Source organism: Salmo salar, chromosome ssa11 (assembly GCF_905237065.1).
Source record: "Salmo salar chromosome ssa11, Ssal_v3.1, whole genome shotgun sequence".
NCBI lineage: Eukaryota > Metazoa > Chordata > Actinopteri > Salmoniformes > Salmonidae > Salmo > Salmo salar.
In genome coordinates this window covers 76539569-76565862 of record NC_059452.1, presented here as the reverse complement: position 1 = coordinate 76565862, position 26294 = coordinate 76539569, and the positions used below count along the sequence as shown (strand labels likewise).

The 26294-nt window shown below is 45.5% G+C and overlaps 1 protein-coding gene across 1 annotated transcript in view; it reads left to right on the top strand.

Annotated features, from left to right (window-relative positions):
• Nucleotides 1-26218, top strand: part of LOC106563116 (breakpoint cluster region protein) — a 134710-nt gene extending 108492 nt beyond the window's left edge. Inside the window, 19 exon segments of the mRNA XM_045689934.1 lie at nt 1322-1429; nt 3122-3182; nt 3516-3568; nt 3951-4091; nt 8365-8486; nt 8657-8822; nt 9090-9209; nt 9352-9427; nt 9676-9786; nt 10020-10094; nt 10601-10698; nt 12238-12369; nt 16049-16108; nt 16258-16367; nt 19464-19603; nt 20287-20421; nt 20533-20638; nt 20817-20979; nt 21084-26218. Of these exon segments, the coding sequence (XP_045545890.1) occupies nt 1322-1429; nt 3122-3182; nt 3516-3568; nt 3951-4091; nt 8365-8486; nt 8657-8822; nt 9090-9209; nt 9352-9427; nt 9676-9786; nt 10020-10094; nt 10601-10698; nt 12238-12369; nt 16049-16108; nt 16258-16367; nt 19464-19603; nt 20287-20421; nt 20533-20638; nt 20817-20979; nt 21084-21173 (2067 nt within the window). The 3' untranslated portion in view covers nt 21174-26218.
• Nucleotides 26219-26294: the final 76 nt, after the last annotated feature.

Sequence of the window (26294 nt, the reverse complement as noted above, 5' to 3'; positions counted from 1 at the left end):
GCAGTGGACATGAAATGCTGTAGAGGTCAGGGGTCGCACCAGGGGGATAATGTGCATGTGAGGGAATTGGGATGAGCTCACACACTCTACCCCATAGAAGTAGAACAGGCTTGGAACCTCTAACACTGGCAATTTGACTGGTAAACACATTGGTACGCTCGCAATGGCTGCCTGGTATTGTGACGCAATCATTTTCACGGTAATGTAGAATGTCAAATGATGCTATCTTATGTGGCTCATGCAATGGAATGTATTTTTTGTGATGTCAGTTGAGTTGATTCAACTAATTACAGCGCAGATTGATGAGTAGTCTTCCTGCTTTTACTTCCTGCTTTTACTTCCTGCTTTTACTTCCTACTTTTACTTCCTGCTTGTACTTCCTGCTTTTACTTCCTGCTTTTATTTCCTGCTTTTACTTCCTGCTTTGCTCCTATAGTCCACCCATTATGCCATCATTGACTTGAATGTGGACGCCCGTTCTCTACATCCTGTGCTCTCCTCTTTATCCCCTGCTCTCACGCTTCTATTCTGGAGAATAGATTGGGCTGTTGAGCGCGAGGGAGATGAATAGTGTCACTGGGCGGGCGGGGTTTCAAGGAGTTAGGACGGCTGAATGAGATTTCCAAATGTGCTTTTACAGCAACCGTTACCACAGACGCTAAATACTCATCCCAGCGCAGGCCTCCACTCCAGCAGGTTAGCGTTTCTCCTCGCGAATATTGTTCTGCAGCTCCGTGGAGTGGTCACTAGCTGGCACAGCCACAAAGTCATCAAGTCTGATTTTTAACCTAACCTTAACCACACTGCTATCCCTAATGCCTAACCCTAACCTTAACCACACTACTAACCCTAATGCCTAACCCTAACCTTAAATTAAGACCAAAAGAACATATTTGATTTTATGAATTTTTATAATATGGCCAATTTTGACTTTGCAGCTGGCCAATCGAGCGGAAATCATTTAGTTCTGCCTCAAGGACAAGACTCGTTCCCATAAATGTCAAACTGCTCCACTCCACTACCATGGCAAAAGCTGTAGGCTAGGAGCGTGCTGCAGAAACGCTGGCGCTTGCTGTGGCGAGGATGACACTGCCCCCGTCTGTCCAACTGTGTCCCCAAGTCTGTGTTTTTGTTTCTTCACCCCTCAGGGGTTGTAGCTGTCATTTGTCATGTTGTGATTATGCCAACATATCCTTCTGTCCCCCCAAAACAGCAATACAAACAGAAGGCCTACTTTGGTAAATATGGGTTATGGAAAGTGGTGACTGTGTTTCAATGTGACCTGTATTTTGTCCCCTCTCTCTCCCTGTTTGTCTGACAGGCCAGCCAGCTGGGAGTGTACCGGGCATTTGTGGACAACTACGAGGTTGCCGTGGAGACGGCGGAGAAGTGCTGCCAGGCAAACACGCAGTTCGCAGAAATTTCTGAGGTAATGGGAACTGGCACGGAGGTAGAGGGGGAGGAGGGAGGGTTGATGACTACTGGTCTGGGATGAGTTTTGTCCTTTCATCTTGACTCTGGTGGCCAGGGGGTACAACTCTTGTTTTGGACATGGGGGTGATGGTAGATGATGACTTGGGGGTGGCAAGAAAGAAGTATCCCTCCTCTGAAAGTATACCAACACGCTCAGCCGCCCATCTCCATACTCAAAGGGACGGTTTGAACAACGATGTTGTGCTTCTCTTCAAGCTCTCTCTTCCTGAGAGGAAAGTAGCTCTTTCCCCGGTTCTTAGGAAGCGGCTTTGTGGCCCAGCCCCGGGTCACTCTGCCTCGCTGCGTAGAGAGACCGACTGAGAGGAAGCGTTGTACACTGAAAGTGGGTGAAAGTGGGCCATTAAGCACACAGGGGGAAATCTTTGGGAGAACATTTCACAGCTACCCGGTGTAAAGAGGACAGTGGGGTATCAAAGGCACCACTCAACAGCTTTAGGCTATTCGTTTTACCCACAAACCCTTTCACCGCCACCACCCACCTAATATCCCAATCATTGCCATTAGAACACATTTGAATACTGTACATCACAGGAGGTTGGTGACACCTTAATTGGGGAGGACGCGCTCGTGGTAATGGCTGGAGCGGTATCAGGGGAATGGTACCAAATACATCAAACACATGGTTTCCATGTGTTTGATGTCATTCCATTTGCTCAGTTCCAGCCATTATTATGAGTCGTCCTCCCATCAGCAGCCTCCATTGCTATACCCAACCAGAAGGGAGAAGTGTGTGTGTGTGTGAGCTGCGTGTTCAGCCGTGATGTGGAACAATGCAGAGGGTGTGGTGGTTTATACTCTGTGTTGGGTTTCTGGTTGCTTTGTGAGCCCTTCGGCGGCCAGTGTTAGAGTCCCTGAAGTAGGGAAATGCACTCCATCTCACCTATGTGCAGATGAAGCATGACAGGCTAATATATTCATTAATCCTCCCCCCAAACTGAGCTTTACAGTTAGCCTGAAGGGCCCAGCCATGCTAGTGGAAGAACGTCTCTCTCAGATAGGATGTGGAGCATAATGCCAGGCCAAGGACACTAACTCAACACGCCTGTGGCGCTGTCGTGTTTAGGGAGAAACAGTTTAATCAACGACGTACGAAGCTGGGGTAAGTCTTGGTGTAATGCTTCGTTACTTAACAGACTACGGGAGTCCGTGAGTTAAACGATCAAGTCAAAATTTGACTAAGATCTCTTTGACGAGCAGGGTTTTTTGAGGGCTTGTTTTGGACTTGTGTAGCCACGATCGCGGCTACGTAAAATCTTGTGCCAAAAGCTGAACATTGAGGATGGTGCCTGGATTTGAGGGAGAGAATCAAACAATCAGGGTTCTTATTGAGATATGTATGATGCATTGTCTCTCTGCCATCTGAATGTGACAGTGGAAAAAATGCTTATTGGGTGCAGGATGAGCTGAATTAGGTATGTGTCTGTCCTCAGTGCTGGAGGCCTCTCTGCATTCTGAATGGCACTCTATTCCATTTATAGTGCCTTATTTCTGACCAAGCCGAGGGCCAGGCTACAATTATTATTTACCAGCACCAGAATGGTTGTACATGTGTCAAGCGTGTTGATTAGTTTCAGGATTTTCCCCTGTGTAATGTTGTCCACTGTTCACTCATTCTGTGTCCCTACAGAACCTCAAGGTGAGGAGCACCAAGGACTTGAAGGACCAGTCAGCCAAGAACTCTCTGGAGAGTAAGTAGCCCACAGCATTACTGAACATGGGTGTGTTCAGGCTGGCTAGCGAGGCTAGTATTCACCAGGAACGTACAGTAAGAAAGTAGGCCGAAACGAGGAAGGACCTACCTGTTGCAAAGCGTTTTGGTACGGTGCAGAACGTTTCGATACGCTGTGCACTAATGAATACAACCCATGAAATCACTGCCACAGGCTAGTGCACATTTCTTTTGGCATATCTAGTGGAAACAGCACTTGCAGTATTTGACTGGGGTCATGTCATATTGCTCTGACTTAGGTGGAGTGGTTGTAATGTAATTCATGCTGCTGTCTCTCCTGTCTCTCTTAAAGCTCTCCTGTACAAGCCAGTGGACAGAGTGACTCGAAGCACCCTGGTTCTGCATGTGAGTACAGGGCAGCAGCAAAGCACGCAGTTTGCCTTTTTGTTTTTTCCTGCTCATTTTTATGTACCGGTAACTCTCTGAACCTCACACCACATGATTTTAAATGCTGTCTTGGTTTTAACTGCCAATCCCAATACTGTAACATAGGCTCTGCTGGTAGACACTGTAACTCTGTGTCTCTGGGTGGGTCTGCTCTTCCCTGTGGCTCAGTTGGTAGAGCATGGTGTTTGCAACGCCAGGGTTGTGGGTTCGGTTCCCACGGGGGGCCAGTACAAAACAAAAAAAAAACACAAAAAAAAAATCTATAAAATGCAATCTGGATAAGAGCGTCTGCTAAATGACTAAAATGTAAATGTAAAATGTGTGCCTTTTCACTCTGCAGGACTTGCTCAAGCACACGCCCTCCAGCCACCCGGACCACCCCCTGCTCCAGGACGCGCTCCGCATCTCCCAGAACTTTTTGTCCAGCATCAACGAGGAGACCACGCCCAGACGCCAGTCCATGACCGTCAAGAAGGGAGAGGTGAGGAGCAGTGCTGATCTAGGAGCAGTTTTTCCTGTTAGGTCATAATGAATAAGATTACATGGACAGGTGGGGACCTGATCCTAGATCAGCTTTATGAATAGAGGCTCAGCTGTATCTCTGTGTTGTTGAATGTTCTTAAGCAATTAGACCAAAGCAGAGCTTTATCTTTTTTGGCTCTGGGCCATTGTGACTGTTCTGTTATTCTAGGTTTATGGTGAGGGTATGGTATTACATCATTGACCAGTAACCCAACACTGGTAGACTGAACCTTGCCCTGCCCTCATAACGAACTGTAGTGATTCCACTGAAGAGGGGGCCGTATGGGATGACCTAATATGGTGTGAAACGCAATATATGCCCAAATATGGCAATAATAGAAAGTCCTCTGCACATGCCTGTAAGGAACCCCAGTGTTTGCTCTCTGCTGGATCTCCATCCCTCAAACCCCAACATCTTCCCCCCTAGAAACCACCCGGGTTGGAGTTGCACATTAATGGATGTCATTTGATTGACAGCTGGCGTGACACCGGCGTTCATAATGCCCCATATCCAGCCTCTTATCGCTGACTGGGGAGTACAGATTCATTATTCATGTTGAGGCACCTCCCTATGCACATGGGATGTCATTTCTGCACCCCAACGTTAGCCCCCCCCCACCCCCTTATCCTCATAGGCCCCATTCGCAGCTCTGTCTGCCCAGACCACACTGATCATCAAATATTGATCATGGATACATGGACGGAGTGCATGGAATCAGTGGGCCCTGTTATATTGTGCTTTACCAGCTAGCGTGAGAGAATATGTGTGTGTGTGTGTTTTAACCCCACTATGTTAAGATATACACAAATATAGCATGTGTCCCAAATGGCACCCTGTTCCCTATCTAGTGCACTACTTTTGACCAGGGCCCATGAGGTTGTGCACTATGTAAGGAATTGGGGTGCCATTGAGGACTCGGACACAGTCGACTTGGGATATCTCCAGCCTGACAGGAATGTTCAGTCACTACAGTTCATTGAGGCTTCGAGGACCTAATTACATGGTGCCATTTCAGCATGTTTGTTGTTGCTATCTGAGCCTCTGATACACAATGAATCACTATCATTGGCTACTCAGTAGATTTGATTTGATTTGATTTGGATCTCTTTTAGTCCCCATTTGGACTAATCTTCCAAGAGTCCTTAAACATTAAAATACAATTTATAATACGAACACATTTTCACATATAACACACTATTACAAACATACACAATATACTAACATAATAACCCAAAAAATACTCAATCTAAAAAATATTGATTCTTCATCTACTATAGTCCCACAACATTTCTATGTATTATATTTAAATTGTTTTAAAGTAACGTTTAAATGTATATATTGAAAGGTTTCTGGTTTGCTTATTTAAATGTATTCCATTTCTTTATTGCTCTAAATTGAAATGTTCTTTTGCCTATTTCTCTTTTCGGTCTGGATAACGCATAGACGGTGGACAATCTATTCCTAGTATCTTATACACAATGAACTACTATCATTGGCTAGAACACTAAATCGACGACGCTTCCAGTGCATCGGTCCAACACTCTCTGAAAGCTGTTGAGGACTGAATAGCAGTGGTCCTGTGGTTAGCTCGGCTTTTGGACCGGCTCTCAGCTGGTCCTGACTTGAGTGTCAGCGTGTAACCGTGGTTAAGGAACTGTGTCGACTGATAACCAGATATAGTAGAAGTGTTGTGGTCTGAGAGAAGAGGTTGTGATGACAGTCATCTGGAGCAGGGCTAGAGAACCTCCAGTGTGCTGAAGGAGTTGGGGCTAGGTTAGCGGTACGACCATAGGTTTAAATGGGTTGCTGTCTGGATCTGAGCCACTCAGCCATTGTGTGACATTCCCTTTAAGAGGGTCCAAAGTCACATGTAAATGTAAAAAATGTTGACAGGTTCATAGAAACATGATGTGAAAGTATTTCCGTTGAGAGTCTGATAAGGAAATGTAGTTGTACTGACTAAACTAACTAATGGTAAGGATGACCGTTGTCTGATATTGTCCCGGTGGAGAGGTGTACTGTACCTATAGGGTTGGTGTTGGAGAGAGAGGGGCCTTTCTACATTCTACATTTACATTTGAGTCATTTAGCAGACGTTCTTATCCAGAGCGACTTACAGGAGCAATTAGGGTTAAGTGCCTTGCTCAAGGGCTCATCAGCAGATTTTTCACCTAGTCGGCTCTGGGATTCAAACCAGCAACCTGACCTTTCGGTTACTGGCCCAACGCTCTAAACCACTAGGCTCCCTGCCGCCCCTCCACCATCACACAGTAGTGTCATGCAGTAGATTGTAACCTGTTGTGCTTTGTTCAGTGGAGGCGTGCAGGAGGAGAGCAGCACAAGTGTCACCCAGGGGCCCTGCCCAGCCAGATAGAGGGTGTAGAGGGGTGGGGGCCAAAAAGAAGATGCTTAATTAAAATGCAAATGAGCCTGGTGGCCTCTGAAGCCTGACTCTCTCTCTCTCTCTCTCTCTCTCTCTCTCTCTCTCTCTCTCTCTATCCCTCTCCGACCTCACCCTCTCTCTCTCTCAGCCAGTGAGGAAGTTATCTATCACAGACCATCATGGCTGCCTTCATTATCTATCTAATGAATAATTAGAGCTGCCATTGGGAATTAGTAAATTAGCAGCGTCTCATCTCCTTGGCAGGGATATCACACTGCATGTCAATCAGGCTGAAGGCTGCACAGAGCAGGTGTCCTAGCGTGCCTCTGTGGTGCCTGTGTGATGTGGGGCTTTCTGGATCTGAGCCATTGTGTGACATACATTTTAAGAGGGTCCACATCATAGAATTTGGAGTACTAGAATGGACATGAACCTTCTTACAAGGGGATAAAGGTCCGCCATTTTTGGTCAGGGAGCCAGTGCTGTCATAAGATATTGTGTCAACTAATGAATTTGAAGAGTTTATCTGCACTGCATTTTTGTTAGCTAGCTAGCCAGACAGTTTTAGACGAACGATTCCATACATTTTTCAAATGAACTGCCAATATGCCAACATTCCAGTCAAACGCAGGAAAAGCTAGGCTGAAATCAGTTGATGACAGATAGAACTTAGACAAGTTGTAAATGCAGCAAGTACCTATATATATATATATATATATATATATATATATATATCATATAATAATAATTTAATAGGATCACTATGGTCTACACATACTGAATGGTACAGTAACGCCCCTGCATTTTGCCAGGGGAGACCCTGTTAGTTGTGTGTGAGCGTGGATGACTCACAGACACAGAAGCATATTCTCCTCACCGTTGTTATGTCAGTGGTAATGACTGAGCGTTCAGGAGAGGCGCCCACGGGGGGGCTGGGGGGCACGTTGGCATTTATTGGGATGACTCATGTTCTGGAGGCAGCTCTGCAGAGTGGTCACTAGCTGGCACAGCCACAAAGTCATTCTGAGTTTAAACCTAACCTTAACCACACTGCTAACCCTAATGCCTAACCCTAAATTAAAAGCAAAAAGCACGCTTTTGTTTTCATTCATTTTAAAAATATAACCAGTGTTGTAGCTGGCCTATCTAGTGGAAACCGCTCAGTTCTGCATCCTGGGCAAGACCCATGACAATACACGTCAACCTGCGGGAGAGTGGGGGGGGGGCTACGATTGGCTGGGGCTGGCTGTGACATCATGCTTCGCAGGCCCTGCTGCCACGGTGATGTGAGGCTGGGGGATCGCTGGTGCCTTGCCTGAAGGGAGAGGGGTTGAGAGGGGGGAGACGAAGGAGGGGGAGGGGGGGGTTGCTTGTGTACTTCTACCCTTCAGGTCTCGCATTATATGACCATTCATTGTAGGGAGTGCAGTAAATCTGTCAAATAGTTATGTGTTTTAGCTCTGGGGATATGATACGTAGTCATGCCTCTGACTTATATTATGTTTGAACGCAGTATGCTTTACTTAGAATACCCACCTCACGTGCTGTAGACTTCCTGTTCCTGTTCACAAATGTACCCCCTATAGTGCTTCATGAGGTTAGACAAGGGCGTCATATAGAACACTGTTCTGACGTTGGCCCTGTCCTGATGCTCTTTCATTTTATACCCAGAGCTGTCACTATACAGCTGTGTGGAAAAACATCACTGCCCCCTTCTGGTTCATGGTGGCATAACAGGCCACACAGTATCCCAGTCAATGCAGATGAGGACGTTGAGGATGTTGATTGATTAGCTGATGTATAGATTTGTTCTGCTGACTGTTGATGGCTGGTTGTGTGATTGTGTAGAACCGCCAGCTGCTGAAGGACAGCTTCATGGTGGAGCTGGTGGAGGGAGCCAGGAAGCTCCGCCATGTTTTCCTCTTCACCGACCTGCTGCTCTGCGCCAAGCTCAAGAAACAGATCGGAGGGTAAAATAGACTTCCCATCTTTCTGTCTATATTTCACTATTTTTTCCCCCTGTTCTTCTAACATATTCCAGGACATCTATCACAGGACGCCTAGGATTTCATATCTCCATCTCTCCCTCCTCTCCCCCCCTCCTCTCTCTCTCTCTTTCTTTGCCCCTTCCTCTCGGCAGGAAGAGTCAGCAGTATGATTCCAAGTGGTACATCCCTCTGTCAGACCTGACCTTCCAGAACGCAGATGAGTCAGAGCCTCTGCACATCCCCCAGGTGCCTGACGAGGAGCTGGACGCCATGAAGGTCAAGATCTCTCACATCAAGAGTGAGATCCAGAGAGAGAAGGTATTTCACATACAGTGTTAATGCGCGCACACACACACACACACACACACACACACACACACACACACACACACACACACACACACACACACACACACACACATGCGCGCTCTCACACACACACACACACACATGCGCGCTCTCACACACACACACACACATGCGCTCTCTCACACACACACACACGCACATGCGCACACACACACAGACACACACTAATCAGTAAAAATGTAGTTGACAGGTTTTTTGCAAATGTGTGACCTCCAGAGAGCCAACAAAGGGTCAAAGGTGATTGAAAGGTTGAGGAAGAAGCTGTCGGAGCAGGAGTCTCTTCTGCTGCTCACCTCCCCCAGTATGGCCCTCCGAGTACACAACAGGAACGGCAAGGTGAGCCCTGTCTTCCTCGTTATCATCATCAACAACAAAGGATCATCACCATCATCCCTCTTCATCATTATCGTCAACCACATCATCATCTTTGACAGGCTGTATGTAAGTGTATCGTATCTAAGTGTGTGCTGTGTTTCAGGGTTACACGTTCCTGATGTCATCAGACTACGAGCGGGCCGAGTGGAAGGAGACGATCCGGGAACAGCAGAAGAAATGTAGGTGTCCCTCAGCATTGGACTGTTACTGAACTTGCTCGTCAATATCACTCTGTAAGCAATGGATGTGATTAAGATTAGATGAAGAAGATGGACAACAGTGTGACCTGTATTCCATGGGGTGTAGACTTTCTTGATGCATTGAAACCACTAATATTTGCTCACATGCAGCGTTACCTCCCATACTGTACTGTGTGGGGGACTGACCCCTGACCCTTGACCCTGTGGTTGTGTGGGCCCTCTCCCAGGCTTCAAGAGCTTCTCCCTGACCTCCATGGAGCTACAGATGTTGACCAACTCCTGTGTGAAGCTGCAGACTGTCCACCACATCCCACTCACCATTAACAAAGAAGGTCAAGGTACCAGATGTTCCTCAATGTTCTGCTCTGAGGTTTTCTGCCAGATGCATCAACTGAAACGTTCTCCACATAGGAACAAAACAGACGTTATAACAGTTTGCAGTTTTGAAGTGTTTGGTCTCTTTTTAGTTTAGTGTCTAGAGTAAAGAGAATAGAGTTATTTGGGGTTCTTTATGGTTTCATTTCCCATTCCAATGTGAACCTTCATCTCTCTTACCCGTGTGTTTTTCCAGAGGATGAATCGCCTGGCCTCCATGGATTCCTGAATGTAATCGTCCACTCTGCCTCGGGCCTCAAACAGAGCCTGAGTGAGTGTCCCTCCTCCTCCTCGGGCCTTCATACCGGACATAGTGTACAGGAGTAATAACAAAGGCCCTAGGTTGCGTTCCAAATGGCACCCTATTCCCTTCATAGGGCACTACTTTTGACCAGGGCCCATAGGGCTCTATAGGGAATAGGGTGCCATTTGGGACGACAGCCCTTACTCTAAGCTTACTGGAGCTACCGCTGTTCTGTAGCACAGGCATAAACATTAAACACCCCGCTTCTGGTAAACCTCATAGAATTTGATGGAGGTTACTGATGGCACAGAGGTTTAAACATATGCTCAACATATATTTCATGTGTTATTACATTGTTCTCAGCGACATTAGTAGGCGTAACTTTGATGACAGTTGATTTAGAGAGCTCACATTGATTAATGTCCCTAGGATGCCAATGTGTTCTATTTCATTCTGTGGGGTATCGTCATAGAGTCTAGTGCTAGTCTTTAGGTGGAATCTAACTGTGACTGTGTCTCCTCTTCTCCTCTCAGATCTGTACTGCACGTTAGAGGTGGACTCCTTTGGCTACTTTGCGAACAAAGCCAAGACGCGGGTGTACCGGTACACCACAGAGCCCAAATGGAACGAGGTAGGAACTTCTACAGTTATTACCCGACATATGCAGAGTACAGCATTTTTTACTACCAAGGCCATGACATCTGGTGTTGTGTCTTAATGAGAAAGCCTGTATGGCCTCTTCAGTAAGGAGGAGGAGGTAACAGCAGAGAGCCCAACTGGAGCAGATGCACACACACACACACACACACACACACAGACACAGACACAGACACACACACACACAGACACAGACAGAGCTGAACACCGCAAACACAAAGTGCTTGTGCGTCACGAGCAATGAGAACGCGCACGACAGCTTTGAGACACAATCAGCGAATGTGTTCATCTGCAGCAGGAATGTTCCATCAGGCTCAAGGAACTGCTGCTTCATTCATTTGCTCAGTAGAGTGGAAATAGTGTTCGCTAATGCAGAGCTTCTGCCGATGACTCGTGTCTGTGGAAATGTTCACGGAATGCGTTGCTGCCTGAACCATGTGGAAACCATATGCAGGGTGTTGTTTTACGTAGTTAACGGGGATCTCCATCAGCGGTCCATTCTGCTGTTCACAATGCGTTTACATCTACAGCATTTAACTGCTAACGTATACAGACCAACACTATAGGGTATCTCTTGGAAGAGACTTTGGAAGAGACTTTTTCATGCCAAATACTTAACTACCAATGTAAAGAAAAACTTTATCTCTGCTTCTGCCTGCCCCCTTATCAGAGCCCCACATTAGGTGGGCCTCATCTTCACCTGTCCTGAAACCCCTAATTCTTTACATTGGTCCTTTGAGAAATGACCGTAACGCCTCTTTAGACTATGTGGTTTTGGTGGCGTTTTCTCTCGCTCTCTTCCTCTCTCGCTCGCTCGTTTTCTCTCTCTCTCTTCCTCTCTCGCTTGCTCGTTTTCTCTCGCTCTCTTCCTCTCTCGCTCGCTCGTTTTCTCTCGCTCTCTTCCTCTCTCGCTCGCTCGTTTTCTCTCTCTCTCGCTCTCTTCCTCTCTTGCTCGCTCGTTTTCTCTCTCTCTCGATCTCTTCCTCTCTCGCTCGCTCGTTTTCTCTCTCTCTCGATCTCTTGCTACTCTTTCTTTCTCTCTCTCTCGCTACTCTTTATCACGTTTCAGGTAAGACCCAAATGGAGACTGTATCAAAGTAACAATGTTTATTACAGCAACAGGGGCAGGCAAACGACAGGTCAAGGCAGGCAGGGGTCGATAATCCAGAATAGGAGCAAAGGTACAGGACGGCAGGCAGACTCAGGGTCAGGGCGGGCAGAAAAGGTCAAAACTGGGAAAAACAGGAACAATCAAGAGACAGGAACAGAGGGAAAAACGCTGGTAGGCTTGACGAAACAAAATGAACTGGCAACAGACAAACAGAGGACACAGGTATAAATACACAGGGGATAATGGGGAAGATGGGCGACACTTGGAGTGGGTGGAGACAAGCACAAAGACAGGTGAAACAGATCAGGGCGTGACACTTTCTCTCTCTCCCCTCTCTTTCTCTCTCTCTCCTCTCTCTTCCCTCTCTTTCTCTCTCTCTCTCTCTCTCTCTCTGTACTCCAGGAGTTTGAGATAGACCTGGAGGGCTCTCAGACCCTGAGGCTGCTGTGTTATGAGAAGAGCTACAATAAGACCAAGCAGATCAAAGAGGACGGAGACAGCACCGACCGCATCATCGGCAAAGGACAGATCCCGGTACGTCTCTGAGTCAACGTAACGCTGTAACGTCACCATGGCGACATAGCCAGATAATGTTATGGTTATGCCAGTGTGGTGAGATTGTTGTCTGAATGTCCTAGATGTGGACAGGACACTGCTGAGTGCTCTGCTGATTCGCTTAATGAATTAGTTTATTATGTGAGTAGTAGGATAGACTGTCTACAGTGACTAGATGTGTTTTAGATGAATTTAATAGAGACGTATCTTAGAGGGTAAAGTGTCAGTAACCCATCCTGACCCTGTTTGAATCAGGGTCCATAATTCATGTGTTCAACCTGACCTGGTAACCCTGTCTCTCCCGCTGAGGCTCTCTCACTTTCAATTGTAAATGTGTGTGTACACACATGTTTTTTTTGCTTGTGGGTTTTGAGGGATGGAGTGCTGAATAGGGGGCCCTCTGGTATGGGCTTTGTGTACATAGCCCGTTTTGTTTCAAGGAAAGGCAGGTAGCCTTGGTTAGTGTTTCAGAGCCATGGGGCCTCTGCTTTGATCTGGTCTACTCCTGAGGGGTTTACTGTTCCCCTCCCCCACTTGGCCAGCTGTGTGTGTGTGTGTGTGTGTGTGTGTGTGTGTGTGTGTGTGTGTGTGTGTGTGTGTGTGTGTGTGTGTGTGTGTGTGTGTGTGTGTGTCTGTGTGTGTGTGTGTGTGTGTGTGTGTGTGAGAGAGAGAGAGAGAACCGTTCAGTATTCAGTGGTGTCCAATAACAAACAATTGTTTACCGGACCTGGGGCAGTCTTGTAGGGTGAAGTTGACCCTAAACACTGATCTTGGGTCAGTTTAGCAATTTCCCCACTAATGGTTAAAATGATGAATGGGGGAGGTAGCTGAGCCTAGATCTGTACCTATGGGGAATCCATACCCCAGAGCAGAGGGAGTTATGATGCCTGAACACAGGTAGTTTCTCTCTGGTTTGTCGCTTGCTCGTTAAACAAACAAAGCTAAAAATGTGGAAATACGGCTCTCTCTAGTGGTTGCCATGGTAACTGGGACGAGTATCGCCATGCCAACGACGATTGTGGTTCAACACAGAATCATCCCATACCCCAGTCTGTACCACCCACACCACACGTGTTTGCTTGTGTAACGCTGGGCTCTCTCCTCCTCTGATCCCACGGGGGGCCAGCACAGAAAAAAATTTTAAAAAAAATTATGAAATTGTATGAAATGTATGCATTCACTACTGTAAGTCGCTCTGGATAAGAGCGTCTGCTAAATGATGTAAATGTAAATGTAAATCTATGTGCTGTGTTCCTCAGTAGTCTCATAATACACAGCTTATATCTGGTTCACACAGAAACACACACACACAGCAGGACGCCATGTTGCCAAAGCTGAGCGGCTTAGTATGAAAGTCCCAACAGACGATTTATTTATTCATTCATGTTTTCATTTAACCTTTATTTTGACACGGAGCCCTGGATGCACATCAATACACACTATCCAGATCAACTTTACATCCAAACACGCGAGGTGGGAATGTGGTGCCCTGGGTGCGGCCAATGGGATGGGGGGACACCCAGTCCCAGTGGAGAGTTTGTGGGGTTACCCATGGCTGGGCTGGGGTCCATTAGGGGGGGGATGGTGAATTTTACATCGTACACTAATGCTAACTCAGACAGAGGGGTTAGCTGTTACTGATAGAGGAGAGGAGGAGGGGGAAAAGGTGGAGGCAATGGAGAACAGAGGGGAAGAGACAGAGAGGCGCAGAGGGAGGGGCTTGTCGTCCTGAAATGCAAATCCACACCTGTGTGTATGAGAAGGTACTTTAGCTGAGGCACAGTAACCCCCCCCCCCCCCCCCCCCTCACTGTACGATGACTTATGTCCGATGGTTTGACAGAAACAAACCATGTACGGGGAGGGGAACGGGCAACTGTGTGTGTGTTTGCTTCTGTTGTCCACATTCCAGCGACAGACAGCCCATGTTAGCCGTACTTTAAGTTTGCGCAGTGACATGCTGATCGCCTTTGGCTCAACCCCGTACAGGCGAGGATTCCTTGTCCTTTGACTTTTTTTGATGTGATCGTGCGTATTTTCCTCTGTTGAACTGATACGGACCTAGTGAGGGACCTTCTCTGTACCCTACCGGTGTAGTGTTACTGTACTGGCCCAGGAGATTAAAATGATTCAATTAAGTGCTGGGAACATGATACAGACCTGCACATGACCAGACGAAGCTTAGCCAAGATGGGGATGAGGGAGAAAGGTACACGATGGACTGTGGGTGTGGTGTAGTACGGTGTGGTGTGGTACGGTGTGGTACGGAACGGTGTGGTGTGGTGTGGTACGGTGTGGTGTGGTGTGGTACGGTGTGGTACGGTGTGGTGTGGTACGGTGTGGTACGGTGTGGTACGGTGTGGTGTGGTACGGTGTGGTACGGTGCGGTGCGGTGTGGTACGGTGCGGTGTGGTACGGTGTGGTACGTGTGGTGTGGTACGGTGTGGTACGGTGTGGTGTGGTACGGTGTGGTACGGTGTGGTGTGGTGTGGTACGGTGTGGTGCGGTGTGGTGCGGTGTGGTGTGGTGTGGTACGGTGTGGTGTGGTGTGGTACGGTGTGGTACGGTGTGGTGTGGTACGGTGTGGTACGGTGCGGTGTGGTACGGTGTGGTACGGTGTGGTACGGTGTGGTACGATGTGGTGTGGTACGGTGTGGTACGGTGTGGTGTGGTGTGGTACGGTGTGGTGTGGTGCGGTGTGGTGTGGTACGGTGTGGTACGGTGTGGTGTGGTACGGTGTGGTGTGGTACGGTGTGGTGTGGTGTGGTACGGTGTGGTACGGTGTGGTGTGGTGTGGTACGGTGTGGTGTGGTACGGTGTTGTGTGGTGTGGTACGGTGTGGTGTGGTACGGTGTGGTGTGGTGTGGTACGGTGTGGTACGGTGTGGTACGGTGTGGTGTGGTGTGGTACGGTGTGGTGTGGTACGGTGTGGTGTGGTGTGGTACGGTGTGGTGTGGTGTGGTACGGTGTGGTGTGGTGTGGTACGGTGTGGTGTGGTGTGGTACGGTGTGGTGTGGTACGGTGTGGTACGGTGTGGTGTGGTACGGTGTGGTGTGGTACGGTGTGGTGTGGTGTGGTACGGTGTGGTACGGTGTTGTGTGGTGTGGTACGGTGCGGTGTGGTACGGTGTGGTGTGGTGTGGTACGGTGTGGTGTGGTGTGGTACGGTGTGGTACGGTGTGGTGTGGTGTGGTACGGTGTGGTGTGGTACGGTGTTGTGTGGTGTGGTACGGTGTGGTGTGGTACGGTTTGGTGTGGTGTGGTACGGTGTGCCCGGCTGAACTCAGTCCAGATGGCAGGATCTGTTTCTCGGCTTGTCCAGAGTGGACAGGAGGACAGTTAGCTGACTAATGCAGGAGGGGATAGGGGCCAGATTTGCTGACCAACTGAAACCTGAGGTTGCACTTGGTAACACGTTATAACGTCACTGTGTGAAGAAAATTATTAACAATTGGTGTATTCAGTCCTAGGGAAGACGTCAGCCTAAAGGTCTTGTTTATGAGTCTTGGTGTTTATGAGTCTTGGTGTCTGTGTGTATTAGTGTCTGTGTGTATTGGTGTCTGTGTATTGGTGTCTGTGTGTATTGGTGTCTGTGTGTATTGGTGTCTGTGTGTATTGGTGTACTAACCAAGGATTTTATTCTGGCTTTGCTCCATCCAGCTGGATCCGCAGGCACTCCAAGGCAAAGACTGGCAGAGGACGCTTATCCCCATGAACGGGGTGAGTGTGTCAGCCCCGTTAAAAGGATGAGTCTGTGTTTGTGCCATGTCATGTGATCCTTTAAATGTGTGTTTCTTGTCTTACTTAGCCATCTCTTGTCAGTGTAAACGGGTTTAGACTGTCATTTCATCCGTCTCTCTCGGCTCCAGATCGAGGTGAAGCTCTCTATGAAGTTCACCAGCCGGGAGTTTAGTCTGAAGAGGATGCCGTCACGGAAACCCATGGGCGTGTTCGGAATCAAGATCTCCACGGTGACCAAGTGAGTTCAATGGTCCCCTCATATAAATATGCCCTGGAACCCACTCCCTGACCATCTATACAGTAACCGTGGAGAAAGCCTGCCGTAAGACAGCTGGTGAACGCAAGTGACCCAAAGTGAATGTCACAGCCTAATCTCAGAGCCAGAGAATCTCTCTGAGGAAAGGAGGAGGGAGTAGATAGGGTGGTGGTGGGGGGTAGGGTGGTGGTGGGGGGTGGGGGGGGACAGATGGACAGGACCCCATGTTGAGATCGTAAGCCTCTCATCCCAGATAATCCAAACTACATTCCCGTGTCACTACTCACTCACTCCCCCAGGTACAAACCCTGCTCAGGAACTGACCCGTTCCCCTCCTCCTTTAGTCTACTAAGAGAACACAAACATTGTTTCTGGTGTACAGCTGGCAAGCTTCTGTCAAGCCACTGATTAGCGCGGTCTCTGTCTGCGTCCCAAATGGCACCTCCTCCTTATACAGTGTACTACTGTTGACCTGGTCAAAAGAGAGACTCTGTAATTTTAGGGAAGGTAAATGTTATTGACAAGATGTCAACTCACACAGTCTCCCATAGATGAAAAAAAACGAATTTCCTACTTGCATTTCTCCTTGTGGACATTGCTCTGAGGTTGTCAACAGAGAATAAAGAGAGGGGTAAATAGGGACCATGAAAGAAGGGGTGAAGGGACGTTCAGATAGAGTGCAATATGTTGTTAAACAGTAAGGGACAGTTGAGGCAAAGATAGTGTATAAAGAAAGATAGTTCACTCAGGCTGTTTACCATTGAAAAAAATGGCCAGTTCCTGTCTACTTAAGGGAGTGGCTCTCCCATAGACACCAATGCGATAGCAGCTGGGTCTGGTCTACTTAGTTCATTGACTTCCATTGAAACAGAAACAATTAGGGAGTGGGATATCTCGCTTCCTCTTCCGTCTCTGGTTGAGGCCAGGCTTATGGCCAATGTTGGTGAGTGACGCTAATTGGATTGCTGGTAACGAGCGGACTAATAAGGTTTAACAGCAGAACCAATTAAGGCGACAACAGGCCCCCAATAACACCAACAGAGCGCCACCACCATCACTACTGGACCTTAGAACAACTACATAGTCACACAGAGCTGCCTGCCAGCTCAACCTGCACATTTGTAGTACATGAACCCACAACAAAACACACAGTGGTTATTGTGCATTTTGTATCCATAATAATTAATGAACGTGATAAAGTACACAGCTGATGTGTTTGGGTTCACAGCCTACAACAATGCAGCGAGAGCCAGCAGTACAGTACAGTACAGTACACACGTTATTGTCAGTGGGAATATACAGTACCAGTCAAATGTTTGGACACACCTACTCATTCAAGGGTTTTTATTTATTTTTTACTCTTTCCTACATTGTAGAATAATAGTGAAGACATCAAAACTATGAAATAACACATATGGAATCATGTAGTAACCAAGAAAAGTGTTAAACAAATCCAAATATAGTTTAGATTTTAGATTCTTCAGAGTAGCCACCCTTTCTTTGCCTTGATGACAGCTTTGCACACTCTTGGCATTCTCTCAACCAGTTTCACCTGGAATGCTTTTCCAACAGTACTGAAGGAGTTCCCACATATGCTGAGCACTTGTTGGCTGCTTTTCCTTCACTTTGCGGTACAACTCATCCTAAACCATCTCAATTTGGTTGAGGTCAGGTGATTGTGGAGGCCAGGTCATCTGATTCAGCACTCCATCACTCTCCTTCTTGATAGCCCTTACACAGCCTGGAGGTGTGTTGGGTCATTGTCCTGTTGAAAAACAAACCAGATGGGATGGCGTATCGCTGCAGAATGCTGTGGTAGCCATGCTGGTTAAGTGTGCCTTGAATTCAAAATAAATCACAGACAGTGTCACCAGCAAAGCACCCCCACACCATCACACCACCTCCTCCATGCTTCACAGTGGGAACCACACATGCGGAGATCATCCGTTCACCTACTCATCGTCTCACAAAGACATGGCGGTTGGAACCAAAAATCACTAATTTGGACTCATCAGACCAAAGGACAGATTTCCACCGGTCTAATGTCCATTGCTCATGTTTCTTGGCCCAAGCAAGTCTCTTCTTATTATTGGTGTCCTTTAGTATTGGTTTCTTTGCAGCAATTCGACCATGAAGGCCTGATTCACATTGTCTCCTCTGTCTGAACAGTTGATGTTGAGATGTGTCTGTTACTTGAACTCTGTGAAGCATTTATTTGGGCTGCAATCTGAGGCTGGTAATTCTAATGAATTTATCCTCTGCAGCAGAGGTAACTCTGGGTCTTCCTTTCCTGTGGTGGTCCTCATGAGAGCCAGTTTCATCATAGCGCTTGATGGTTTTTGCGACTGCACTTGAAGAAACTTTCAAAGTTCTTGAAATGTTCCGTATTAACTGACCTTCATGCCTTAGAGTAATGATGGACTCTAATTTCTCTTTGCTTATTTGAGCTGTTTTTGCAATAATATGGACTTGGTCTTTTACCAAATAGGGCTATATTCTGTATACCACCCCTACCTTGTCACAACACAACTGATCGGCTCAAATGCATTAACTTTTAACAAGGCACACCTATTTATTGAAATGCATTCCAGGTGACTACCTCATGAAGCTGTCATCAAGGCAAAGGGTGGCTACTTTGAAGAATCTCAAATGTAAAATATATTTTGATTTGTTTAACACTTTCTTTGGTTACTACATGATTCGACATGTGTTATTTCATAGTTTTGATGTCTTCACTATTATTCTACAATGTAGAAAATAGTCCAAATAAATAAAAACCCTGGAATGAGTAGGTGTGTCCAAACTTTTGACTGGTGCTGTATGTTGTTATTGTTTTAATAACTGCACACACATTTTTGGATACTAACACAGTTAAAGATGCAATTTGTGTGCAACCTATGCATCCAACAGAAAAACTCTTTGTGTGTGTGTGTGTGTGTGTGTGTGTGTGTGTGTGTGTGTGTGTGTGTGTGTGTGTGTGTGTGTGTGTGTGTGTGTGTGTGTGTGTGTGTGTCATTGTGTATGTATCCCCATGCCCTCTGGTATGCCATTCCTTAATTGTGTGTTTCCCCATGCCAGACGGGAGCACTCCAAGGTTCCCTACATCGTCAGACAGTGTCTGGAGGAGATTGAGCGGAGGGGGATGGAGGAAGTGGGCATCTACCGGGTCTCAGGGGTGGCTACAGACATCCAGGCCCTGAAGGCTGCCTTCGACACCAGTGAGTACCAACACCTTTCTTTCCCCTGACTCTCCCTCTCAGTGGAGCCCTGGATGTGAGAATAGGCTACAGTATAGCATACAGCATACTCTCTGTGGACGTTCTGTAGCTTGGTGGAACCAACCTTGATACGTGAAGCGAGATAGAACAATGAATGTAGCCATAAGTCTGGTTCCAGACTAGCCTCTCTGTGCACTCCCTTGTAAATTCAAGTCTGTTGGACTGACTACTATACAATCCATGTGTCCTACCCTGCTGTTTCCCCTAGGTGAACTTCTGATTATGCTGCTCCGTTTTTGGGAATCATGGGTACATTTTCTGGTTTTGCAACAACAACAAAAAAGACTAAAAGAGTTTGTGCTTAACCCCGTTTTCTTTCTTCATTTAGGCTTACTAATTCCCATGTGTGGGTGTGCTAGTGTGAGCATTTTGTGCGCGTGAGCTTGTGTGTCGGTGCATTTGCGTGAGTACGTATGTGTGTGGTGATTTCTCTGATTACGACGTATACAGCTTGCTTTGGGGAGCATGCTGTGTCCTCGGCCAGTGTCTATCTGCCAACGAACTGAGGTGCCGTGTGATTTTAGTGAATGGCAGAAAAGACAGCGGCTATCCGTCTCCCGCTCCGCTGTTGCCATGGCTACACGTTCTGTCTGTCTTCCTGAGCTCTGCCGTCTTGCCCACAGACAACAAAGACGTGTCTGTGATGATGAGTGAGATGGATGTGAACGCCATCGCCGGGACTCTGAAGCTGTACTTCAGAGAGCTGCCAGAACCCCTCTTCACCGATGACCTGTACCCCAACTTCGCAGGAGGCATTGGTTAGTCACGTGCCTTTGACCGGGCCAACAGCCACTTCTACCATTATCATATTATCATGGTATAACTCAGCACTCAGGTTAATGTGTGAATGTCGGTCTCTCTTTCTGCAGCCCTGTCTGACAGCGTTGCCAAAGAGAGCTGCATGCTGAATCTACTGTTGTCGCTGCCAGAACCCAACCTGGTTACATTCCTCTTCCTGCTGGATCACTTGAAGAGGTACACACAGACAGACACACAGACAGACACACAGACATAGAGCTACACTTAGACAAACACAGGCATTTAGAGACATGCCGATCCCAAGCAAACAAGCAGATGCTAAACTCCTTATTTGTTTGAGTAACAGAGGGATTGTTATGTCCTTTCACGTGGTGTGTCTCTCCCCGCTCCCCAGGGTGGCTGACAAGGAGAGCATCAACAAGATGTCCCTCCACAACCTGGCCACAGTGTTTGGCCCCACCCTGCTGCGGCCTGCAGAGAAGGACAGCAAGATCCCCACCAATCCCACGCAGCCTATCAGCATGGGAGACAGCTGGTCCCTGGAGGTCATGTCACAGGTAGGTGATATAGTCTCTCTCTCTCGCTCTCTCTCTCTCTCCCTCTCTCTGTCTCCCTCTTCTTTGGTATTATCGTCCCTCTCACTGTCGGTCTGTCCCCTCAGGTCCAGGTGTTGCTGTACTTCCTCCAGCTGGAGACCATCCCTACGCCGGACAGTAAGCGTCAGAGCATCCTCTTCTCCACCGAAGTGTAGAGGGTTCCACAGGGAGAGAGAGGGTGAGATAGAGACTCAAACCGAGTCTACAGTACAGTATGTCCATTTGGGAAGGCTACTGAGAGTGAGAATGGCCCTAGCTGGACTGGACTGCAGCAGGAGATTTCTTCGCCGCTGATTCTGGCCATATCCTGCAGAGGGCGCCACCACCCCCTCCGAGAACAAGCGGTCGACACCAATCCTCCTGTTGTACCGCACATCGGATGATGATAATGCATTATTACATCACACCCAATAGCCAGTGTGACTCTCTGTGCCTCTCTGACGCAACATATTCTCCTCTGTCTCTTCGCTCTCATGTCGAAGCTCCACAGCTTGTGTACGGTGTCTGGAATGAATGCCACTGCTGGACATGCCTGCTGTAACCACCAATTAATTAAACACTTCAATTTGATACTGATAAGCATGTAGGGGAAAAGGGTGTCCCGGGTTATTTCATTTGTTTTGGTATCGCTCCTGCTTGGTAAGCAGAGAAAGAGCTATTGTGTAACTTCTGACAGATTCTGTGATTTCTCATCACACTTTTGGGCTTCTCCACTTTAAGTTATTGTTGTGGAAGGTCATTCTCAGTTCTTCTCGATTTAGTTTGAAGACTTATACAGGCAAAGCAGAAATTCAATGTTTTTATTGTTTTCGTCGTGTACTGTATGCCTCTTCAGAAATGGCCAGATTGTGATGGACATCACATACACAGTATATTTGTTTTGGACAATTATGAAGGTAAGAGCCTGCACGGCGTTTTGTTTAGCCATCTCAAACGTTGAGTTATTTCTTAATCTACTGCAGAAGAGATTCAATCCGTATGTTTTACACATGATACATTAGGACCACAATGCTTAATAGGGCTATGTTGAAAAGGAAACATCTGGGTTCTCTGAAGAGGTTCTGATAGGAACATCCAGAGCTGCCAGGATCACCACACAGTTGTCCCAGGAATCCAAAACTCACACACACACAGATAGTGTATACAAGGTAAACAAGCCTTGGACAAACACAGAGAGACTGCAAGAAAGGGAACAGTTGACAGAAACAGATGATCTTTCTATAGATTATAATAGGACTGCCAACAGTTTGGACCATAAAGCAATTCTATCTAGTTGTGTTGTTTGTGTCTCAAGTAGTCCTTATTTTAAATATCCAGGAAGCAATATATTTTCTAACATAGGATTTTGTCTGCGTTCATATCGTTGGTCTGGAGATGTCATAGGAGATCTAGCAAAAAAGAATCTGTTGTTTGGCATTTTTTTTTAAACACAATTGTATTTACAGATACATTATTTACATAATCGTAAAGCTGTAATTTTTGTATTTGACTTATTTTAACAGTGTAATAATCATTGATATGAGCATAATTTATTTTGGGGGTGGGGGGTAGATACGACATCTGTTTCTTCTGATTTGATGAAAAAAGTGGTACAGGTTTCAGCCTTGAGTCCTGGGGTGATGGGAGATCATATCCTGCCTATGTAATCAGGATGTAGCCTTGTTGTGGGAATAACTGCAGTTTTGTCCAGCCTATTGTTAGCCATTTTTCCATCATGAAGGTAACACTCCCTCTATGATTTTGAATGCTGCTGTGGAAATGTCACAGCCTCTCTTCGTCCGTTGGGTAACCTTCCCAAGGAGTGTCCCAGTCCACCACCACCGACCCTGAAATCTCGCTGTGTTACTGAAGTAGTAAACAAAACAATACATTTAGTAGTATACAGTACATACAATAACGTGTTTCCTCTCGTCAACTGTCTCTGTGGTCTTGTAAAAGTAATTCTCATGTAAATGAAGGTATTTCGCCTATTTCAAATTGGTTGTTTTGATTTGCAGGCGCTCTACATTTTGGTCTAAAGTGGACCATTCTGTTGCTTTTATGAAAGAATACTTGTTTATCCTCTTTTCAATGAAGGTGACCTATCCTATTTTCACCAATATTTTTGTGGGTGTTTGGACAGCTGTCTTAAACCGTCCCGTCCCCCATGGTCTGCCTGCTAGTAACCCACAAAAGGGAAAAGAAAATGCTCTTACAATATTTTGTTCAGAAAGAAAAAAGAGAAGATTATATTAGTATGGTTTTAATTTCAGTACCTTGATTTAACATGCAGGCATGTTTGACTACATTTATTGTCTTCACTGTGTTGTCATCTATAGTGAGTTCCGAAAGTTTTGGGACAGCGACACATTTGTTTTTGTTATGGATCTGTACTCCAGCACTTTAGATTTGAAATGATACAATGAGCATGAGGTTAAAGTACAGACTGTCAGCATTGATTTGAGGGTATTTTTATCCATATAAGGTGAACCTTATAGAAATGATTGCACTGTTTGTATATAGTCCACCCATTTTAGGGGACAAAAATATTGGGACAAATTCACTTATGTGTATTAAAGTAGTCAAAAGTTAAGTATATATTTAGTTCCATATTCATTGCACACAAACTAGATCAAGCGTGTGACTCAAAACGTGTTGGATCCATTTGCTGTTTGCTTTGGTTGTTTCAGATTATTTTGTGACCAATAGAAATTAATGGTAAATAATGTATTGTGTCATTTTGGAGTCACTTTTATTGTAAATAAGAATAGAATATGTTTCTAAACACTTCTACATTAATGTGGATGCTACCATGATTACGGATAGTTCTGAATTAAAAGCATCCACATTAATTTAGAAGTGTTTAGAAACATATTCTATTCTTATTTACAATAAAGGTGACTCCAAAATGACACAATACACAATACATTATATACCATTCATTTCTACAAAATGTCCTGTAATTACTAAACGGTTCAGCCGATATGGATGAAAATATCCTCAAATTAAAGCTGACAGTCTGCACTTTAACTTCATAGTAATTGTATCATTACAAATCCAAAGTGCTGGATTACAGAGCCAAAACAACAACAAAAATTGCCACTGTCCCAATACTTTGAGCTCACTGTACTTGTTGTTGTCATTTTGGGCCGCAGGATGTGTTTTGGTTCTGATAAAGAAGCTTAAAATAGGTTATAATGTTTCATGCTGGCTGACAAATTGTTAACAAGAAACGTGTTTAGTTTACTAACTCAGAGACTGTACTACTCTCTACGCTACCGAGATTTCATGAAGGACTCCTACATTTTGACGTTAGCGGAGACATTTCTGGCAGTTTTGACTGTAGTCAGTACAGTAGGTAGTGTAAAATCTGCCATTTGTGAGTGTGTGGTTGTGTATGCAAGCATTCATGCCCACACATGCGTGCGTGAGTGAATGAATTTATGGGATAATTATTTACTGTATAAAAAAGGGAATTAAGACATGTTTCAAATCCTGACTTAACCATATGTTAACATATCAAGTAACTCAGTTCCGGTTAATAGCCATAGTCATCATTTTTAACAACACATTTCTGGCCTAATGTATCCTCACATATCCCACACACGTGTAACTACATGGAGGAAGCCATTAGCTACGAGAGAGAAAGGCAGTGCATTGACCGTTCATTTGGATCGCTTTGATCTACATAATTAGTGCTGAATGTGCACTGTTCTGCTCCATTGTGCCTCCACGCTATAGCTTTTATTCAGGATGTATGCCGTGGGTTTCAATATGTCATTGGAATTGCTGTTAGGAGACTTACTGGGTGCTTTAGTCTCCCTTGCCTTTTGAGAAAACCGATATGTCATTCTGGCACATATTTTGAGACCAATACATGACCGTAGAGTTTGGTATCTCCATTCATGGTACTAGCCTGTGTTGGAGATCTCGTCTGAATATTATGATACCAAACTGAGTCCAATTCATTTTTGGAATAAATACGATACTGACAATAGACAAATGCTTAGTCAATAACCCTCACTCTGCCTTAGCTCTGTCTACAATAACAAAATATCTCATTTTCAGCTTTTCTGTTCCAGTTCTGTGTAAAATGAAGTCTACTGTATTTACAGAGTCATCTGATGGAAATGATATTAGTAGTAACTAAGTGGTATCTATACTTGTAGGAGGACACTTTCAAAAATCACTGTCAGTTATATGACTTATGTCTAGATCATATCGCTCAAGGCTCTATGCTGTGTATCGTTCATTTGTAAGATGTCCTTTGTTTGTTTTCCAATAACAGCCAAACAGTCTGTAACCACCTGTTGTCCTAACTGTTGCTACTGTATGTGTATGTATGTATGTATGTATCAACATGTCACTAATCCAGAACATAACCTACTTTGGATGGGCTTGCACTTTCAGTTACTTTTGTTTTTAACTCCAGACTGCCCACTGTGATGCGTTAGGACATTTTCTGTTTGTAGAAAACCTTTGCAAAGAAAAGATGAAGGTTCTTTGAGTGTCTATGGGTTAGTTGTCTCTCTAACCTCGTCTTATGGTTGTACAATACATACTGCATCATGCTAGAGACAGTGCTTACATTGGATTCTTAGGTTTATTTATTGTGGTGTTCATCAAAGTGTGGCCAATACATTTAGGATGAAACAGTTGAACAACTGGGCTTCAACTGAAAGAGAACTTGGTTATTGATTGTCAGTGTGATACATCATTTTCTTCATAGGGCTAGTCGCTTCCCTTCTTTCATGAAAAAGTAATATATGGCAACATAAGATACATTGTTATTCTAAATATGTGGAATGGATTTTAAAGTCTAAAAATATGGAATATATTACTCTATGTATGACTTTAGCATTTCAGTGTATGCATACTGTATGTAGAATGAGTATTATTTCAGTACTTGTAAGGTGACATGAGCCTGGCAATAGTTTATCATAATTCATGTATTACTCTTTCTTCTTGGGAATATGTTAGATTTATTCCATGTTTTCTAGTTAACTGTATGCTAAAATGGGACTTGCTGGCCATCCACTGAAACAATTGACATTTTTCTCTTTTTCAAATTAGATTTATTTTCTTCTGGTAAACATACGTTTTGTTTTGGAGCTGTAAAAGGGATACTGTATTCTGAGGACAATACATGTTTGGAAGGCATTTGCAGCCTCTGTTTGTACAAAAAAAATGCTAAATAAAATCTCCAGTATCTATGTAAAAATGTGTCAATGCCTTATATCTTCAAGACCTAACTGTTGATCCATATGACTAGATTTGAAAGATTGTAGACATATTAC